We start from the raw sequence: 20,416 nt of genomic DNA, 5'->3' as shown, positions 1-20,416 counted from the left end.
GGCAGAATATGAAGCCTTAATAATTGGTCTGGAAGTATTGGAAGAACTTGGACCAACACGAGTTAAGGTGTTTGGGGATTCCCTGCTAGTCATCAATCAAATGCTCTAGGTTTTTAGATGTTCAAATCTCTCATTGGCCACTTATTATGCCGCAGCACAACAATTGCTTAGTTGTTTTCATGATGTGGAATTTCACCATCTACCGCGAGCACTCAATCGTGAAGCGAATGAAATGGCTCAAATTGCTTCAGGTGTCTGCATCCCGGAAGGCCAGACTAACAAAATCATCACAATTGAGAGAAAATCTTTGCCATCTTTGGCCGAGAGAGGTATGCCGGCTGATGTCTTCGAGCTTGACGTACCACTTGGTGATTGGAGATTTTACATAATCCAACACCTTTTGATGAAAACTGATGGAGGTGGGAGCCGAAAAATCAAAATGTTATCCAGCAAATTCACTATTAAAAATGGTGAACTGCTGAGGAAAAGTCCTGATGATGACCTCCTTCTTCGTTGCCTTGGCTCTGACGATGCCCAGCTCGTAATGGCTGAAGTTCATGAGGGTATTTGCGGAGCACACCAGGCTGGGCTTAAAATGAGGTGGTTAATTAGGAGACATGGCTACTACTGGCCAACTATTCTTAAAGACTGTATTGAGTATGCTCGAGGTTGTGCTCCATGCCAACTTCACGGGTCCATTTAGAGAGTTCCAGCTTTCCCCATGAATCCAATAGTCAAGCCATGGCCTTTTCGGGGCTGGGCAATGGATATAATTGGCCAATCTCTCCCCCGTCTTCCAAACAGCACAGATGGATTCTGGTAGCCACAGACTACTTTACAAAATGGGTTGAAGCCGTTCCATTCACCTCCATAAGTAGTGCCGAGGTGATCAGATTCATTGAGCAAAACATCATTCACCGCTTCGGTATTCCAGAAACTATAACAACTGACCGAGGATCGGTATTCATAGCTGAAGCCGTCATCACACGGATGACCGAGTATAAGATTACAATGCAGCAATCGACACCCTATTATGCTCAGGCTAATGGCGAACGATGGCGAACGACACGCAATGCCTATTAATGGCCAGTACCTAAAGAAATATTATCCCACAATGTGGGAAGCGAGAACTACTGAGTAATGGTGTGACCAAGTCGGCTACTAGCTTAGGCTCGGAATTTTTCAATTCGACCTCTATCTTTTTCAGTTGTTCTTGGCTTTGGAAACACTGTTTACTCCTTTGAAGAAGTTTTTCCCCCACTTCTTGTCTCTCTTGTTTCCAGGCTACCAATTGTCTTTCCAACTCATTTATCTTGCTATCGAGAGACTCCACAACCCGTTTTTGCTCCATACACCACCCAAACTCGGGAACCATGGCTTTCTTCATGTGCTCACAAGCCAAGGTTTGTTGCCTCCTTTTTTCTATTTCTTGATAAGAGCCAGCTACACGAGATATTTGTTGGGTCAACACTTCTAGCTTCTCATTAATGAGGGCTACCTTGGGCGGAGCAAAGTATTTGGCTCCAAGCAACAAATCCATGGCCACTTTCACTTTTGGTAATTGGTCTGTTTCCACAAATTCTTTCAATGGCTGCGATAAAACTCCATTTACCACCTTCAGCGCCCCATCAATTTCCTCCCTTGACGTGGATTGAGAGGTAGGTACTTGTGAGATGGCCAAGAAGCATTCGGGTTGGGTTAGAGCATCGGCCGAAAACGCCCTCATGAAAGCTTGCAGTTCGGCTTCAAACCCTTGGTTACATTCCTACAATGTCAGCCACTAACAATTAGGTCTTCAGCATGATAGAAATGAGATAATCACAAAAGAGTTTGGTGCATACTTACCGGCTCGTTAGCCGACACCAGTTTCTCACTAAGAGACGAAGTCACTGACAAGGGAGTACTGGCCTGTGTTGAAGTTTGCGTGAGTACAAGTGTCTCCCTCTCAATATTCATTGTCACAACTTCACTCTCAGCTACTCTCTCAGAAGACACTATCTCCCCCATAGGTTCATCACCAACTGGTTGGCCGTCTTTATCGGTGGTTAGCTCCACGGATTCCTCAGTTTCGCTAGGAACGGCATTTTGGATGCTTGCTAACTGAAAATTCATGATACCAAATATGTCATATGTGAAATCAAGATACAGTCCCCATACTCCCTTTGATGATCTACCATACCTTGAGTATTTCTGGACAGTTTCGTTTGGGCAAGCACAATGCTTCTTCACTTTCAGAGGATTGCTCATCTTGCTTCGCCGATTGTTTAGATGGAGGAGATTGAGACGTTGAGGACCTAGTGACACCCTCTGAAGACAGAATAACAAAGTCAATAGTCATCGGCCATGATTCTTTACATAATGGCCGACTGCCATTCAAATTGATTTCGGCTTACCTTTGGCCGAATCGGTGGCCGAACTAGGGGTGGCCTTTCTCTTTTTGCCAACTCTAGTACACTTCTTCAAAGACTCTTGGCCACCTACAATCATCAAACCACAAATTGGTGAACAACATAACTACATGTGTATAACTGAAAGGATACTGGGGGGGGGGGGGGCAACAACTTACTTATAGTTGGGATAGCTTTGGCAATTTTGCTTGTTGTCTTACCACGCTTTGCAGTTTTCGGCTTTTCTTGTGCCCATGGATTTCCTGCAAAAGCCGATCGCTTAGCTGATATTAACCCATCTTTAAAACGGCTACCTACTCGTTTCATCCACCACTCTCTGAAATGAGAAGAGCTCTTGCTAGTTGCTACCCTTGCCTTCATGGCAAAGCTCATATTAAACAGAAAAGCCTTATTATTCTGCTCAATGTCATCCTTGGTGGAGAAAACTGCTCGTAAAGAACTATATCGGTTGGACGATTCTGGAACTGGAGCAGGTATAGCTTGAAAATATCCCAACTGCCGACTGAAATATGATGGTGCATATAACTCCACTCCACATTTAAGTGTCTTACCAGACAGAGCGCCCCAGAAGAGATCCCTCATACCTATTGCACTCTTCCAAGCTAAACATGCACTTTTCCATTTCGAATCACTTTCTGAGATGGGTTGGCTGATATCCATGACCAGATAGGGTGGATACTTCCTGCCGAAACAAACGGCATATTGTTCTGCTGAGAATTCTGGACACTTGAACAACATCTCAAAACACTCTTCAGCCGAATGAGAAAGTAAGTCAAGCGGCGCCAACTGTTGTCCAAGAGTGTGGTCTGCGGCCAATGATAAACCCGGTTGTCTGAAAGAGGGAAAATAAGTGTGCAGCCACAACTAAAAAATCCACAATGGCCCAGACCAATTTGGATTCAGTCCTTCGGTCACACAATGGTGAAGACATCTGTACAAGTGGGCTAGCACAAAAGAACCAAGAGCTAATGGTTGATCGCTCTCTTGCACCTCTTTACTTGCTAATGCTTCAGCCAACTTGTAGTATTCCACATTCACTTTTCTAGAAGTCGTGCACACTAAGAACTTGCATATCCAAACGGCAAGAAAACCAGCATGCTCTACAGGAGTAACTTCCATTGTCTCATGTTGGCTTTCCTCTTTTTCTTCTAGGCTGTTGTCCCCACTAAGTGACTTACTCATCAAGCCGTTGTTAAATACCTCAATCCATGTATTAAAATTAGCAACGGCTGGTCTACCCTTACTTCGGTCTCTTAGCTCGCAACCAAGATCAATGTCGAACTTTCCTTCTGCCAGTACAATGTCCACCACTTGCCCATGTGCCGGCAGGCCTATAATGGCCGCTATATCAATCAAGGTAGGACTAAGTGCACCAAATTGCAGCTCCAGAGAGTTTGTTTGAGAACTCCAAAAACACATAGCGGCAGCCAGCAAGGAGCGGTCACAAGGAATGGTAATGGTGGAAAGCTTGATGGCGTCATAGATCCCAAGTCGTTTCCATACATCCCCAAATCGCTTCTCGACTCGTTCGACCCACGGAATCCAGTTGGCCGTTTCACTAGGCCATTTTCCAGGTTTTGTGCTCCATGATCCCCACGCTTTTCCTTCACTGAAGTAGCTAGAATCATCTACTTCATGCTGGCTCAAAACTTTCTCCACATCGGCCGGTATCTCACTATAGAAGCTTGGGCCCAGTTGACGTGCCCCACCTTCATTCGGGACTCGTTGTGTTATTCTATTCATGAAGGCCAAGGCATTCTTTTCAGTGGCTTGACTTACTGCTTCTGCGAATGCAAATGAGCGTCTGGTAATACTTTTCTGTTTGCTTTCATACTTGTCTTCTCCGGTCCCTTTCGCAGCCATTGCTTGACCGACCCAATCCTACAAGATATAGAGCATCATTGGTTATCACATCACGTTTCTCGGTGTACATCAAGTTTCTCGTTATTCGGTGCTATTCGCCGAAAACCAAGAAACTTGGGGGGGGCAAAGGCATATTACAGGCATATGAACCAAGACATACCCGATAAAAAATGTTGGCAATATAATGGCAGTGCCTCTGGATAAATATTTATCCAGAAATATGCGTGAATCCATGATTGTGCATTTGGTGTTTAATATATAGTAGGTCAATCATTGACTGAATTTATGACCCGGCTGCCATGCCTTTCAAATGCATAATTATAAGATCATGAAGAAAAATGCCGAAATGATAACATCAGCGCAAAGTCCACTTTGTTTGACTTTTCAAACCATTTATACCAGTGATGACAAAGGCAATTACAGTGCAAATTTGCACTTCATGCATGGCTAAATCATGTGCCACGAATTGGGCCCATTGGGAATTAAACTCAAACTAGCAAATTGTGAGTACACTTTGATAGTCTACTTACTCATGTATGAGAAGTTAATGAGCATTAATATGTGTGTATATGTGCAAATTGCAACATCATGCATGGACGAGAGAGAAAGCTGCACATAGGCACGAAATGGGTTGATGAACCCATAATTCAAACCATGCATTGAATTAAGTTTTTGGAAAAAGTTGGTCAAAAAGTTCCCTGGTTGACATTAAACAACTTCATCTGGTCATATAATTATGAATTAATTAATGACTACAGACCTTCAAAACCTAGGAATTCGAACAAAGAGCAAGAGTATGTGGACCATAATTGGATCTGAAGAAATTAGCTTCTGGTAATAAGTGAATGCTCTGTTCATCGACTGATCTGGGCTTACAATTCAACGAAGAATACAAGTATCATACCTGCAGTTTGTTGAACCTCGCGCAGTGAGAAGTCAAGGGGTACCCAGCCTCCAAATAGCTCTAATAAAGCGGGATTTGCTCAGAATCAAGAGATACCCAGCTATGATTTCGGCTCTGGAATAATGGAAGAGAAAACTACACGATGCAAAGTAGAGAAATAGACAGGGGGAGATTAATCAGATTCATCAGATTCGTCAGATCTGAGTTTTCTAATTTACAAACTCAAATGCAAAATTCAAAATATGTAGTACCTTTCGTGGTCACGAGGTTACGCTCGACTTCATACCCAGATCACCATTAAATGAAGGTATTGATGAATTTGAGGATATTGGAGCTGCAAGATTCAATTGCAAACTTTAACAGAGGGCAGCTCGCGTTTTACTAGAAATGGAAGAAGGTTCTCTTTTTGTGGTCATAAACTCATAATAGCATATGAAGAGATAAAGTGATATAAAAAGGAAAAGTGAAATTGCAAGTGGGTCGACCCGTAGCAAAATGGGTGTGCAGCCAACCCGGAAATAAAAAAAGGAGGAGAACGAAAGAAGAAGGGAATATTTGGCTGCCAAGTTTTTGTTTTTTGTATTGGCTACCTATTATTTGATTTGGCTGCTCAAGTTTTCCTTGCGTTGGCTACCCAAGTTTTCATTTGGCTGCCAAGCTTTTGTTTTTGCGTTGGCTACCCAAGTTTTCATTTGGCTGCTCAAGTTTTCCTTGCGTTGGCTACCCAAGTTTTCATTTGGCTGTCCAAGTTTTATTTGCGTTGGCTACCCAAGTTTTCATTTGGCTGTCCAAGTTTTCTTTGCGTTGGCTACCCAAGTTTTCATTTGGCTGTCCAAATTTTCCTTGCGTTGGCTGATTTGAAATTCTTCATGGATTGGCCAACTTAAAATTTAAACTCCCATGTTGGCTTACTTTCCCTCACTTGAGTTCATTGGCCAACTTAAGACTTTCTTTTGTGTTGGTTGCCAATTTTCATTTTGGGTTGGCTCCCTTTCTTTTGTTGGTTAACTTGGATTTTCTTAATCATTGGCCAACTTAAGATTTTTCATGTGTTGGCTTACTCCTCTTTACTTTGGCCAACTTGAAAATTTAAAGCCAACTTGAACCTTTTTCAGGTGTTGGCCAACATGAGCTACAAATTGGCTTTCTTGTGATATTTTTTTTGTTTGTTGGCTGATACTTAGCATTTTTCACTTGTTGGCTTCCATGAGCCACTCTCACTTGTTGGCCAACTCTAGTTCTATCAATCGGCTAAACTCGAGTAAATTAATTGTTGGCCTTCGTTAGCCGATTTGCCTACTTGCTCTTTTGTTGGCCGATTTGAAAATTAATATTTGTTGGCTTCCATGCGTTCATTGACTTGTTGGCCACCATAAGATATATTCACGTGTTGGCCTACTCAGATTCGTTCATTGGCTTACTCATGAATTACTTACTTACTCATGTCATTTGGTTCGCTAATTTTATTGAATGGAGACTCAACGCTCAAATTGATTTCCCAAATGCCCGTTCGACCAAGAAAATTTATTCTAGCCATCAGGGAAGGTAATGAGGGACAGAAATACATGAATTTTCAGAAGTCGATTCGGCGGGCAAGTTGACTCAAATTTCTCAACCACTCGGCGACATTCGCCGATGCTTAAGAAACTTGGGGGGGGCAATGTTTGTACCCACATTTGCATGTCCACTCAGACATAGCTAATGTGCATAGTTAGATTGATTTCTAATTACAATGAGCCGCTCAAAAGGTAATTGGGCCGGTAGCCAGCAATGTTGGCCGATGAATAATTGGACACTTCGTTTGGTCCAAGTCGAGTCGGACAAAGTTAGGCCATTGGTTATCAGCCGGCCTGTAGTCGTCAATTTAAAAAGAAACTTATTGTCTAAAAGCCCATCGGCCGATTGTTCAAATCCCTCTAGTCAGTTTCCAACTCGAACTCAACTTAGAAAGATAATAGCCGATGTAGTTAGTAGTTCAACCAAATTGAAGTTCGTTAGCCGATGAAGAGAGTTCAATCCAAGATAGTCTACTTCAAGATTAATTGCAGCCGTTGATGACAACCATCAGAGCCGATTCAGATAGAGTCCAACGTCAAGTCAGCCGACGATAAGTATTGAAGCCAAAGCAAGATAGAGTCACTGCGCCAAGAGGAGGCCGAAATCCACTCAACTTCAAAGAGCCAAGAGATAAGTTCAAGTCACAAAAGCAGCCAATATATAAAGAAGCATCGACAGAAGACAACACACACAACTCCAGAAACTCAAGCCATCAAGCTTTTCTTATTTTCGTATTGTCCTTTGTTTAGGTAAAAGTTCCGTCTGTCTCCCTAGTTTATTTGCTCTGCTAGTTACAATTTCAGTTGCTTTAATTTCCTTGTAGCCTAGTATCGATTTTGAATTGTTCTCTTTGTTTTCTTTCAAATAATAGTTAATAATTTTCAGCCATTCCAGATTTCAGTTTCGTTGTTATCTTTTATTTGCTCCTTATTGTCTTTATGCTTTATTTGTTTGATCATGTTATTTACTGTTCGTAGTCGCATAGTAGCTATCAATCTTGAAGATTTCATCCGTTACGAGTTCACCTTTACAGTTATTTGTTATTATTTGGATCCTATTGACTTAAGCCCTGTGACCAGACAATTCATATTCACTCACACTCTCACAACCACACCCAATTCACCCGACCTTCAGCCATCAAGTCCTTGATCCAAAGGCAGCGAACTATCGGCCGAGAATCAGTTCCTTTCTCGGCCAACAATTGCTTGATAAGTCAGAACTACATCTACTACAACTACAATTGCACACTTGGCCTTCTGGCCGTGTGCTGGCACGCCCCGCAATCTACTCACCAAGAAGGACATTTGTTCCTTGATCTCTCGGTTTTCTGGCCGAGGTGATTTTTAGAGGCAACAGTACGACAGGCACGGCGAGAACCGGACGAGCTCGTCGGCGCAAGCGGACGGCGGCGATTCTTTTGCTGACTTTGCGGCGCCGAGAGTGACGAACAAGGAGGCGAGGAGAAGGAAGGCCATGAGAGACGACGAGCGCAGAGCGGTGGCTGTGGCGGTGGTGCTCATGATCGGAAGGCGTAGAGAGAGAGAGAGAGAGAGAGAGAGAAATGGCGGGAAACGAAGTTTTGTTGTCTCTGAAATGCCCTTCTGGTTTCTATGATTTACGTTGTTATACAATTAGTTAGGGAAGTGGAAGAAGGCGGTGCTCACCGTTTGGCTAGTTAAATATTATAGAATAATAGAAATTAGAAAAATGGTTTTAGGGTGATAATGGGTTAGCTTTTGAATTTTGTTTGTCCCTTGTGATTAGTAATTTTGTAAAATAAATTGCTAGAATTAATGCTTCGTGTGGATCGTTCAAACATGATAAGCTATTATATAGGTCAGAAATATGATCGCTTTAGAAAACTGTGTAAGCTGAAAATGCGATAAAAAAGTAGTCAGTTATATTTATTTGATTTCGAAAAATTTAAAGGTTACTAAATGAACAAGACATTTACGTAACCAGATTAGTAAACTTTAAATCTAAACAAAAGTAACAACTCAAATGAATGAATCGAAATGCAAATTAATCATGGAAGTTGATGTGGAAAGTACATAGCAACTAAACAATGTTACTAGTAATAAGCATCTACTTCCTTATATAACATGTTTCTTGGCACAAGAAACTCCACTATGCTTTCATCAACACACAAGAGGAGGCTTTATTTGTTTTTTCTTAGGGTCGGGGGGTTACATATCAAATAACAATAGGATTGAGAGATCCATACGCAAGCAACTCCTTATTGGTTTCAATTATAGCCATGTCGTCTTCTTTTAAACTCAAGAATGCTTCTATGCCTTCACCATCTTTTGTATCAATTAATAAAAATAGATTCTTGATTGGGAAACCTGGAATAGTGACCCACGATGGCTTTCCCCATCCAAAATTGGCTTCATAGAAGCCAAACCTGCACCAATTGGTACATGTATAGTTATCTATATCATTCTTACCCATTAAATCTTCATGCTCTTTGAAATGTTGGTAGATATCATCTCCGCTAACTCCATTACCATATTTCACTTTAAATTTCTCAATGCCTTCCCGTATTATAGCAACCAAGCTTTGAAGAGTTGCATCACTTTCTTGTGCCTTTGCTGCAGAGACATATCCTAAAAGATTTCCCATTAAAGTGGGATGCCCCAATACTTTCCGCATGTTTGCTGTTAGAAATAGCATGGCTGGCATTGTAAAACCCAAGTTTGATCTTGATGCGTCCATTGCACATTTCCAAATAAGCGCTGACACTACTTCAACATGAGTTGGATTTGGAACGGTGGCACTGGCGGCTTTTGACTTGAGACGTAGAATATTTGAGGCATCAAAAACAAATCTCCTTTTTACACAATGTCCATAAACATATTCCCCAGAAGTTTGCAATGGCTTGATGAATAAATCTTGTGGTGGGTAAACAGATGCTGCAACACCAAATTCTATAGTTGGAAAAGCCACTACATCAGTGCCAAGGCTCATTGCTGCCCAACTACAGATGAATGTTCCGAGTGTGAAGGCGTCCGCGATCTTATGTGAAATGCTAACCCCAATTGCAAGTCCACCACATTCAAAGAAGTTGGCTTGGACTAGTAGGAGATAGCCGGTGCTTTCAAATGTTGATTCTATGCCATTTGGAAGTAATTGATTTACTATTCCATCATGGGGCTTTTCCAAAACCTTTGATATGGGACAGTTAACACGGGTTTGGATAAATGCCGCACCATGGTCATTGCAACAGATTGAAAGAATGTTGTTGTGGCTAAATATTCTTCCTGCGAAGGGATAGAAGCAGCTGAGGGCTTCAGATAATGAAGTTTTCAGAAGCTTGGATCTTTCGGTAATCAATGAGTAGTGGTGATCAACCGTATTGCCCTTGTGATTAGTAGTACTATTGTTGGGATAGAAGAGAAGTAGAGGGACATACATGTCTGGTAATAACTGATCAAAAACAGAGAGGTTGGAAGTTGTAAGGTGGTGAGGAGTAGGAGATGATGGTGTAATTGTTTCCTTGCCGATCACTTCAACCCTCATTTCTGAACACATTTTTCTCCACGCATATGAGTTTCATAATGAAACATTCATCTATATAAAGGCATATGATGGTGCAATGGAAGTCAACTTCTCTCATCTCCTCTATGCATTTTTTGACATTTAAAACTTTTGGAACTAAAATTTAAATTTAGATGAAAGAACTAGAGAAAAAAAAAAAAAAACGCTCTTGATGAATACTAAATGAACCCTAATAAACTAGCTTGAGAAAACAAGATTTAGTAAAACGCAAAGAGTAGAGAATAAAATAACTCTTTTTTCTTTTGTTATGGGAAGACATTAAGAATTTCTTTTTAGGGAAATGAATATTCATATATTCTCACGACTGTAAAGAGTCACCACCAGGATATTACATACTCCAGAGCCTTGCGAATCGAAAGAAATACTCTTTGCCTTTTCTGCCTAACCGGGAAGAAAATTCCTAACAAATAACACTCATTAAAGAAAATTCCATGCACACTTTATTCCTAAGCTAAAAAACAAAGGTAAAGTTAAACTACGCCTAATAACGCAACTCACATGAGACACTGTAATCACCCGCAACTCACAAGAGACACAGTAATTGTTGTACGAGACTGGAAGAATTTTTTTACTTCTTTTGGCTTACTCACTTAAATTATTTATATTTCCTTTTAAATAGAACATTCTTTTTATTATTTCATTGAACACGATCAAATTCTTTTCTATTTTCCTACGATATGCTGGACTTATTGATTGGACAAATATGTAAATGATTAACACTAATCATTAAATTGGCCACAGTGCTCCGCAAAACCCGGACTAGTCGGCGTCTAGGGTTTGCAAACTTGTTCTCGTCCGGTGGCACTCTTTGTCGGCGGTGGTTCGCCTCGCCGGTGAGGGCTGCTGCCGGACGGGGATTCTAAATATGCCTGGGAGCTTCTTGGAGAAGGTTTTGGCTTGGGATTTGGGCCTGGATGGCTTGGTGGCGAGTCCGAACGACGGAGCCTCAGGCCGGTGGTTGCGTGTACAGGGGTGGGGCACCTCATCAAGGGATTTCCAGATCCGGCGAGTCGAAGGTGACTGGGCGGCGGTGGAGGTTTCCTGGATCGGGGAGCACGACGTGGTGCAGTGGTTTCTGTGGCGGCGTAGCTTGGTGTGGGGCTTTTGCGACTCCGGGTGTGGCGGCTGGGGTTGTCGAGGCGTGGGTCGTTGGGACGACGTTGGGGTGCGGCGGAGGAGACCACTGGAACTACGCCGGAGTTGTACGCATGGCCGGTCGGCTGAGGAAGATGAAGTTTGGGCTTGGGCCAAACCAATCTTTGCCGGACCCGAGTTTTGGATCCCTTTTCATGGGGTTGGGGCTGCTATGGTGGGCTGGGGTTCTGCCCTAGTCCATTGCTATGTTGGGCTAGGGTTTAGGCCTTTGGCCCAACCCTAATGTTTTTAGCTTTTGTCTAATTACGATAGTTTTTCTTTTGTTGGGATTTGCCTATCTACTATGCTCTAGTTTTCATAGTTATAGGCTTGCTTTGAATAAGTGAGCATTGGTTGTCTAATGGGTGGTGCTAGCATACCACGTCCTAAACTTGTCTAGAGATGGCAAGGGAAGGTATGTATCCGTGCCATTCTGGCTTGAGTTGAATGAAATGATTGATTTGGTTCAAAAAAAAAAAAAAAATTGATTGGACAAATTAATTCATTATACTTTGATTTAAAAAACTAGGTGGGCTATGATACATATATATGTAGGTGAGCTTAGGCTTATTAAGTTTTTGTATTAAAAAAAATAACAAACCACCAGGCCTGTTGCCCAGGCAACCCATACCGATCCTACGTCCTTGTAGCTAACTGAGCTATAATCATATCACTCAACTAATTGGAAATACATACATGATTGAAATTTGAATCGACATATTTGGTTCTTGTTACAAATTGAAGATACATGATTTCATGAAAGAGAATGATATCTGCAATATAAAAATAAACAATGGAAGGGATAAGAAGAGACTCTGCATGTGGTTTCTTTTTTTTTCATGAGTAGGGGAAAAAAAAAGGAACTTTCACTGGAAAAATGAACAAAAAATTTTATGGGGGTGTGTATTTAGAAAATAAGCATGTGTAGATATAATTTACCTAAATTTTATTTTCTTTAATAACATAAAAAAAAAGAGGTGTTCGTACGATAATATTCAGAGCGTGGTCTTAATTTTTTTTTTCTTCCTTAACATATTGTATTATAGTTTGTGTGTTGAAATCTTGATAAGGTGGAGATAACGAAACCTGAATCTCATTAGGTATAAAATATAATATGATTCGGATAGTATGCAAAAATTGATATTTCACAATATTGTACGGAGAGGAAAAAAAAACTTTCTCCATGAGAGCTAGGGTTTCAGACAGTTTCATTTTCTCCGTCCGGCGGCGCGTCCAGTGACACTGTCGTCGGACGGGAATCGTTGCATAAGATCTGTGGGGCGAAGCTGATGGGGTTCTTAGGGGCCATCTTGGCTCAAAGTGTCAAGACGAGAGGGTTTGCAGGAGAGGGTTGGGGACTTAAGGGCAGACTCCGGCGGCGGATCGCACTGGTGGCTGTCGGATCCGGTGGCAGACGTGATAGACCAAAGCAGATCGAAGGGTGGTCGAAGCTCGGGGAGGCCGGGGTGGGAGATTGGATTCCTCCCGAGTCTTTCCGCTGGTCGCGAAGGTGTGGTCGGGTTACGGAGACGACGGAGTGGTCAGATTGAGGTTGGGATGTGCAGATTGGAGGGCAATCTGGTCCAGCGACGCAGCTGGACTTGAGCGATGGAGATCGTCCTGCTTCGCTGGGACGAGTGTCGGCAATCCGACAAGGTTGCGGTGACGGTGACACTGTAGCTAGGCCTGCTGGGGATGGTGGGTTTCTGAAACCCTCTTTGGACTTGAATTTGGGTCTGGACCCTTTTGGGCCTTGTTTGTTGTTTAGTTTTTTATTTGTTTATGCTTGTTGGTTAGTTTTTAAAATAAGTCGCTACCATTTTTTGGTAGAACGTAGTGGGGTTGGTCCCGGTCCGTGCACTCTATGTGCCTTGTCTGCTCTAGGTAGGCGGCGAGTTCCTTGCATTGACAAATGGTCGCAACCTCCTAGTGGCGCACTATGCCAAAAAATGCTTCAGACCATACTCCTCAGACGACAGAAGAGGTTTTTTCTGTTGTCTGATTTTTTTGAACGTCTTCAGACGACAGTTTTAACTATTTCTGTTGTCTAAATAGTGTCAAAATCAATACTAAATCAATTTTTTCAAGTTTGTTGTAATTTAGAAAACTCAAACAACAGAATTCTGTTGTCTGAGTAAATGAAGAAATTATTTCTTCTTGTGTGGACAAAAACCAATTTTTGGCTGAACTAAAACTTATCTATCTTTTAATAGACCTAGACCCGGCCCCGTGCTTTCCCACACTTGGTGAAAAAAAATCAGAAAACTCATTTTCCATCTCCCAAACCTAGCAGCACCTCTTCTTCGATGTTCTTCCACCCTCGTTGGTCTCTCATATCGGTCTACAAACCAACAACCAAAGCCGGGTCAAGTCAAGTTCTTCAAGGAAATAGAAATTGAAGCGTAGAGATGAGAGAAGACAGTACGAAGAGAGAGAAAGTAGATCTGGTTTCTCAATTCTCCATCTTCTACCTCCGAGCATCATCCGGCGACATCGCCACTACCAATGGACTCTTCGGCCTCCAATTAGTTGACCCAGGCTGCGTCATCCAACGATATCGAAAGTCAGCACCACATGCTTCCGACTGCGAGTCCGGATCTACACCCAACAGATATCATAGAATCGGGAGCGATTTGGGGATTTAGGGTTTCGAAATCGAAAGCGTCGTCGTTTTCGAAATGGCGTTGGGCAAGGTGAAGGAGCTCGTCTCGTCCAATCCGGTAGTCATCTTCAGGTTCTCTCTACCTCTTCATCTTCTTCTGTGTGTCTATATATATAGAATTGTCGATCGTTTTGAACCAATTTGGAAATTTGACAATGAGATTTTGTTTCGCAGCAACAAGTTTTGTCCTTACTGTGTTTGCGTGAAGCAGCTCTTCGTTCTAAAATTGGGAGTCCAGTACAAGGCCATTAAAATTGTCCTTACTGTGTTGTCGATCAGATACTTTCGTTTGTGTTCTGTATATCTAGTTATAGTTCTGTAATTTCTTTTCCTTTGTTTGGTTCCAAGACAGCAACTTTAGTCCATTTTTTGTAAGTGAGAAACCTGGAATGTAATGTCTGTCTTACTCTTAACATGGATCATACTTATATGTGAGCAGAGAAGATTATACTAGTTTGATGAGTTTTTAACTTTTGATTAGTTGTTAATCTTGGTTTCTGTTTTGATGACTGCTGTTCTGCTGCAGATTTTGAAAATTAACAAGCACTCTGCTGCACTCCTCAATGGAAGACAAAGTCAGTTTGGTCGGGTTATTGGATCTCATGTTAAGGACGAATTGAAGAACTCAATTTGGTTTTGAACAGCAAACTGAATAGAAAAGGTAATTGGGAAATCCATATTTAGAGTTATGTGTTGTTGGTTAATTGTCCAGATTGTGATTTTGTTAATGATTTTGTGTTGTAAATTGCATACTTTGGATACCATTTTACCCCCACGTTTTGGTTAATGGTGACAGCAACCAAGTTTTATCTCACTAATCCTCCCAAACGTGTGTACCGAAAAGAAAATCCTGCTCACCGTGGGGTCAATATACTGTTGAAATGTCACCAATGTTAGAAAGTTCTATTGCCCCATTAAAGATTATCTTTCTTTTTCTTTCCTTTGCGGTGTTAACCGTGGACTCTCTCCCTCCCTCTCTCTGCCCTATTGTTTCTCCATCTCTCAAGTGTTGAAGAGAGCAGCAATCTCTTAAGGTAACATTATCCATATATTCATTTATTCGCCATCACTGCTTAACGCAATTACCCAATCGATCACTTTCTAATTTTCATTAACTATGTGGGGATACGGACTGGGGTCATCCCATTTGCAGAGAAGAGTTTTCAGGTTTGCACCGCTGTTCAAGTCGAAAGAACAACTCTCCTCTAAGTAAATTTTGTTGATTCTCCTCGTTTAGTTTATGGGTTTGGTGATTTGGATTGGATTCTACACTAAAGTTTCATATTCGAATTCAATTGGGTTACTTTAGCTTTTGTTCTTTGATTTCTGCTAATTTATGCAATTGGGTTATATAGCACAAGTTTGGCAATGCTTATGCTTTAAAGAAAGTCTGGAAAGGGGTGGAGCTAATAAGAGAGCGCTTGCTCAGATTTAGCTTGGGTGTTAGTTTGTTTAGTATGTTGGGGATGTTATAGTTAGGGAATTAGTATGTAATAGTTTGGGATAAAATGAGCAATGAGATTACTGTTTTCATGCTCCTTTTTAACTCTTGACATGATTTCAGGTGATAGAGGCTGATAATGTTATGGGCTCAAGTAGGGTTGATGAAGATGCTGAACCCATTTTACAATATGGACACAGGTAGAAGCCTGTTGCTTTCAATTTCTATAATTTAAGGTCTTCAGCTGATCCAAATTGGTAGAACTGTGTTGTTAGAAGTTGAGTCTCACTTTCAGCAGCTAACATTCGCTCTTTCCTCTTTTATGTTTTTGTAATGTTGTTTTTATTCTCTAGGTTGTGCTTATCACTTATTTCGTCTCTGTTTCTGTAAAATATATGTTGTTATTTGATGGTTGAGTTTGCTCTTTTTTTTTTTTTCTTTTTTTTTTTTTATGTGCATGAGCTTATGCTATGGTTTTCTCTGGCCCTTTATTTATATACACATATACTGTACACACACACAATTGTAACTTGGCAGACTTGGAGACACTGAACTATGTAATCTGGATAGTGTTTTAAAATTGCAGAAATCACAAAGGTTTGCTGATATAATGCACGTGTGTTTCAAAATGACTCATTTACTTATTCTCGGCAAATGTTTTGGTCTCCATAACTTTTAAGTCTCTATAAGTTTGAATTATATCCTTTCACTGTTTTATTTATCATTTGTTTCTCATCCTGTGTAGTTGTTTGAATGTTTCTTCAGTTGAATTGTATCATCGCAAAATAGGATAATCCTTTGTTTTAATCAAAGAATAGAGAATCCGGGGATGAATCAAAGATATCTTTTATGAGAGTTGTGAACAGAAAAGATTTAGTTATATTTATTTGCTTCCCCAAAAGTAGACAAATACAGTATATCTGTATATGGTATTCATCATTCATAAAATTTCTCAATGTATGAGAACTGTACATAAAAATTTTTAACGGCAATTGACATACCACAGAAATAGCTTTTTATTCATTAGACGTCTGTGTATAAACTGTATTAATTGTTTCTCTATGCTAACTGGAACTTGCATGTATTAATTGCCTTTGATGGGTCGATCGTTTATCACAAGGTCTTACTCTCAGTAAATTTGTACCAAGAACTATATTTAAAATGTGAAATGACTTATTGCTTCCCCCACTATAGTTTGTTTTAGTAGTCTCTATTCTCTGACAATGTGTAGGTTTGTCTTTGCAGCATTTCTAGGAAAAGAGGTTTATCATGAGCTAAATTTGATGGTTTAATGGGTTTGAGCTGTTAAACAGGCAGTACAATCTTTGCAAAGTAAGGTTCTTAAGTGGTTTATGTCATATATTCTACAGACTTTGCTGACTTCTTTGTATGTCATATATCAAACCATTTAGGGGTTCAGAAAGGTTTACTGAGATGGTTCAAAGGATATCATTTGTTTTAAAGTTTGTGAGCTGTGTAACATTCTTTATATTGTTTTCATTTTATGTGATGTAGTTGTCCATTGAGGAGTAGAGGAGAACGCAGACATCATGCCTAGAATTAAAGGTCTTTGCAGAATTTTCTTTTCTCATTAAGTGGTTTGATTAGAATTACTGTTATTGTATATTAATTAGAATTTTTTTTTAATTTGAAATATTGTCTGTCACTATTTTTCACATTGGTGGGTGTATTGTATATATACAATAAATACATCAGATTGCTTTTTAGTTGTGGGACCCATGCTCTAAGTGTCTGTATATATATATCTCCACTAGTGGAATTAACAAATTGGGTATCAAGTTTCAGAATTATGGTAAAAAAATGGTCATGGTTGAAGGTCTATGGTTTTAAATTTCTGGTTGGCTCTCCCTTTGATACGCATATCCAAATAGAAATTTGATTATTTGCCTTGGTTATAATGGACTTGCTGCATTTGCTTCTCAAATTTAATGAACCTTATTATGTCCAAATCTGAAATATGCCTATAATATGAAATCTGATTGCATCATAATAACTTGCTGCATTTGCTTGTTTCAGTGGGAAAGGAAATCAAATCTTGCTTACACACATAAGGATATTGATGTGGTTCGAGCTGAATGGGCAAATCATGTTATGAAGTTCTAACTTTGGTTCTGTTTAAGGTAGATGAGTAGCATCAGGAACTGCTTTTGTGCATTTATATATAACTGATGGAAAGTGTTGATGAACCTAAATTATGCATGCAGTTGCTTTGCCTAGCTACTCTTTCTTTACCTTATAGGTTTTTGACTTAGTGCAATATTAGGTAAATGATCGAGATCGATAAGATGGTTTTTTGGTTCTCTTGATCATTATGTAACTGTTGGCTAGGTTTAGAGTTGGAACTATGGATTGTATTTTGGATGATGTTGATGCAATGAAACGTAGCCATCATTTTCAATGCAGATTTTAGTCCAATTTTATGGTTTTGATGATTGTAAATGACTGATGTTGAAATGGTTGAAAGGCAACATATATATGCAGGTTTATGTTGTATCAAGAAAATAGAAACAACAGAAACAAATGATCATCTGTTGTTTCTATCAAGTTCAAACAACAGAAAAGTAGAGTTCAAAGAGCTCTCAAACAACAGAAGTAGGTGATTGATATGTTGTTTCTATCACGTTCAAACAACAGAAAAGTAGAGTTCAAATAGCTCTCAGACAACAGAAGTAGGTGTTGATATGTTGTTTCTATCACGTTCAAACAACAGAAAAGTAGAGTTCAAATAGCTCTCAAACAACAGAAGTAGGTGTTGATATGTTGTTTCTAGCACATTCAAACAACAGAAAAGTAGAGGTCAAATAGCTCTCAGACAACAGAAGTAGGTGTTGATATGTTGTTTCTACCAACTTCAAACAACAGAACATAACTAAAACAATGGTTGAAAGTGCAAACAAACAACAGAAAAATGAGATTGAATACTACTTCAGACAACAGAAATTTGAGTAAGACTATACTCTAAGTGACATTCAAACAACATAAAAAAACTAAAACTGTAGTTGGAAACCAAATCTAACCACAAGAATCAAAATTATCTGTAGTCCAAACAAATCTCAAACAACATAACTCATGGTATAAATGTTGTTGCATACGAAATCAGTCAACATATAACTGTCATTGTTCTTCAAATCAGACGACAGAAGCATCAACTAAGCTTAATATTGGTTCAATCAAACGACAGAAACAACAAAAACTCCGTCATCTTACATTAACTACATCGACAGTTATTTTTTGAATCTGTTGATGAAGTGAATTTCCAACAACATTAATATGTAGTGGTATAGTGTTTCAGACGACAGATAGACTCCGATTCTTCAATATTAGGTACTTCAGACGACAGAACTTAAACTGAATCTGTCGTCTGAGTAGCTTATAAACGACGGAGAATATCTGTCGTCTGAATGGCTTAGAGACGGCAGCCACTTAGACAACAGATTTTTACTTCATCAGACGACAGATATGGTCTGTCGTCTGAAGCATTTTTTGGCATAGTGGGCAGTAACGTGTCTGCTCTAGGTAGGCGGCGAGTTCCTTGCTTGGTCAAATGGTCGCAGCCTCCTAGTGGCAGGGTGAAACTAAGGGGGGTGTATTCAATCTAGATTTTAAATGATTCTGTCTGATTTTTTATAATCCGTGGATTCTTGTGGATTCTATAGAATTTACGGATTGTTTTAATTCCATATGGATTTGGACAGATTCTAAAGTATTGTAATAGCAAGATTTGTTTGGATTTTAATAACTCCATATGGATTGTCCTAATAACAATAATAGAATAAAGACCAAAATAAAATAATACAATGAAAATAATTTTGGACAAAAAATAATAAAATAATTATTATAACTTCAAAGAAAAACGAGTTTTATAAAAACAAATTATGCATGTCAAAATACATTACCAAAAACACAAAAAGTATGCTCTCTCTTATGAAAGTTGCAAACAGAATAGGTTCCTGATTAACTAAACCCATTTGGGATCTCAACCATTTCAGCTGAAGTCTTCTGATTGCATGTCCATCCAAAAGTATTTCTCCTTCAACCTGGTTCATAAAATTTTTCAATCAATGAAATCATTGTCAACTTGCCAAAGCCACTTCCCCCAACTAGACCTACACTCTTACCAGCTGATCGAAATGTTAAGATTCAAGCCTTGTAAGTCTTGGCTGTCTGGTCTTGATGGATAACTGAAGTATATGTCTTGGAACTCTATTTCTCCTCTCACATGTGGCAAAGCCATCCCTTTTCTGTCTTCGGTTTTAATACTACATGGTCAATCATGTCAAGAATTCGTGATGTAGCTGCTAATGCCTCTGTGATGGCAGTTAAATTTGAAAGTGCACTTGAAATACTCCTACAATTGCAAAGCTATAGTATGAGTCCAAGTTTGAAGGCAAGTAAAGAAACAGTAAACAAGGATCAGTGTTTTGGAAAGCAACTCACAACATTGAAACCGGCTATAAACATGGGCATGTCAATTTATTTCGTTTCAAATTAGAGTGCCTCATCCTCTTACAGATATATATATATATATAAATAATAAAAATGCTAGGACTTTTATCATATGCAATCTTTGATAAAGTCCTGATGAGAACTAAACTCTGGCCTCTATGTAAATGCCTTGCCAGATCTATGGTATGTTATGAATTTGTTATGATGTTGTAGAAGAAAAAGAGAAAAGAAAAACATGGTATGATATAATGTTAATAATTTTTGACAAGGGAATATTAATATTAATTTTTGTGATCATATCAGAACATCTTTGGACTTCTATCATCTTCTTCTCAGCATGCTAGCAACTTGTGTGCGCCGTCTGCATAGCGAAACATGCTATGTTTGAGCCCCATTTCTCCGAGGAGGATGAGGTCATTAAC

General features: G+C 39.8%; 2 protein-coding genes and 1 long non-coding RNA gene across 4 annotated transcripts; 1 reads left to right on the top strand and 2 right to left on the bottom strand.

The window, feature by feature from the left end:
- Positions 1–937: 937 nt before the first annotated feature.
- LOC133712818 (uncharacterized) lies at positions 938–5,610 on the bottom strand. Of its 2 annotated transcripts, none has more exons than XM_062138926.1 (7): positions 5,427–5,610; positions 5,176–5,310; positions 2,567–4,289; positions 2,394–2,477; positions 2,180–2,307; positions 1,846–2,100; positions 938–1,765 (listed from the first exon to the last, which is right to left on the bottom strand). In XM_062138926.1, the coding sequence occupies exons 3-7, from the start codon at positions 3,144–3,146 to the stop codon at positions 1,094–1,096; spliced, it is 1,719 nt and encodes a 572-aa protein (XP_061994910.1). In that variant the 5' UTR covers positions 3,147–4,289; positions 5,176–5,310; positions 5,427–5,610; the 3' UTR covers positions 938–1,093. The 2 variants fall into 2 exon arrangements, with proteins under 2 accessions (XP_061994910.1, XP_061994911.1); XM_062138927.1 differs by having other exon boundaries at positions 2,609–4,289.
- A 3,225-nt stretch (positions 5,611–8,835) lies between these two features.
- LOC133708239 (BAHD acyltransferase At5g47980-like) lies at positions 8,836–10,266 on the bottom strand. Its single transcript, XM_062133698.1, has one exon. The coding sequence runs from the start codon at positions 10,261–10,263 to the stop codon at positions 8,926–8,928; it is 1,338 nt and encodes a 445-aa protein (XP_061989682.1). The 5' UTR covers positions 10,264–10,266; the 3' UTR covers positions 8,836–8,925.
- A 5,156-nt stretch (positions 10,267–15,422) lies between these two features.
- On the top strand, positions 15,423–17,945 carry LOC133707843 (uncharacterized). The gene is made up of 3 exons (XR_009845324.1): positions 15,423–15,727; positions 16,773–17,093; positions 17,565–17,945. It is a non-coding gene; the product is annotated as an uncharacterized LOC133707843 (long non-coding RNA).
- The last annotated feature ends 2,471 nt before the right edge of the window (positions 17,946–20,416 follow it).

This window comes from Rosa rugosa, chromosome 5, assembly GCF_958449725.1.
Source record: "Rosa rugosa chromosome 5, drRosRugo1.1, whole genome shotgun sequence".
In the NCBI taxonomy this organism is placed as follows: Eukaryota; Viridiplantae; Streptophyta; class Magnoliopsida; order Rosales; family Rosaceae; genus Rosa; species Rosa rugosa.
Note: the sequence above shows the minus strand (reverse complement) of the source record. Positions and strands in the feature narration are given on the sequence as shown.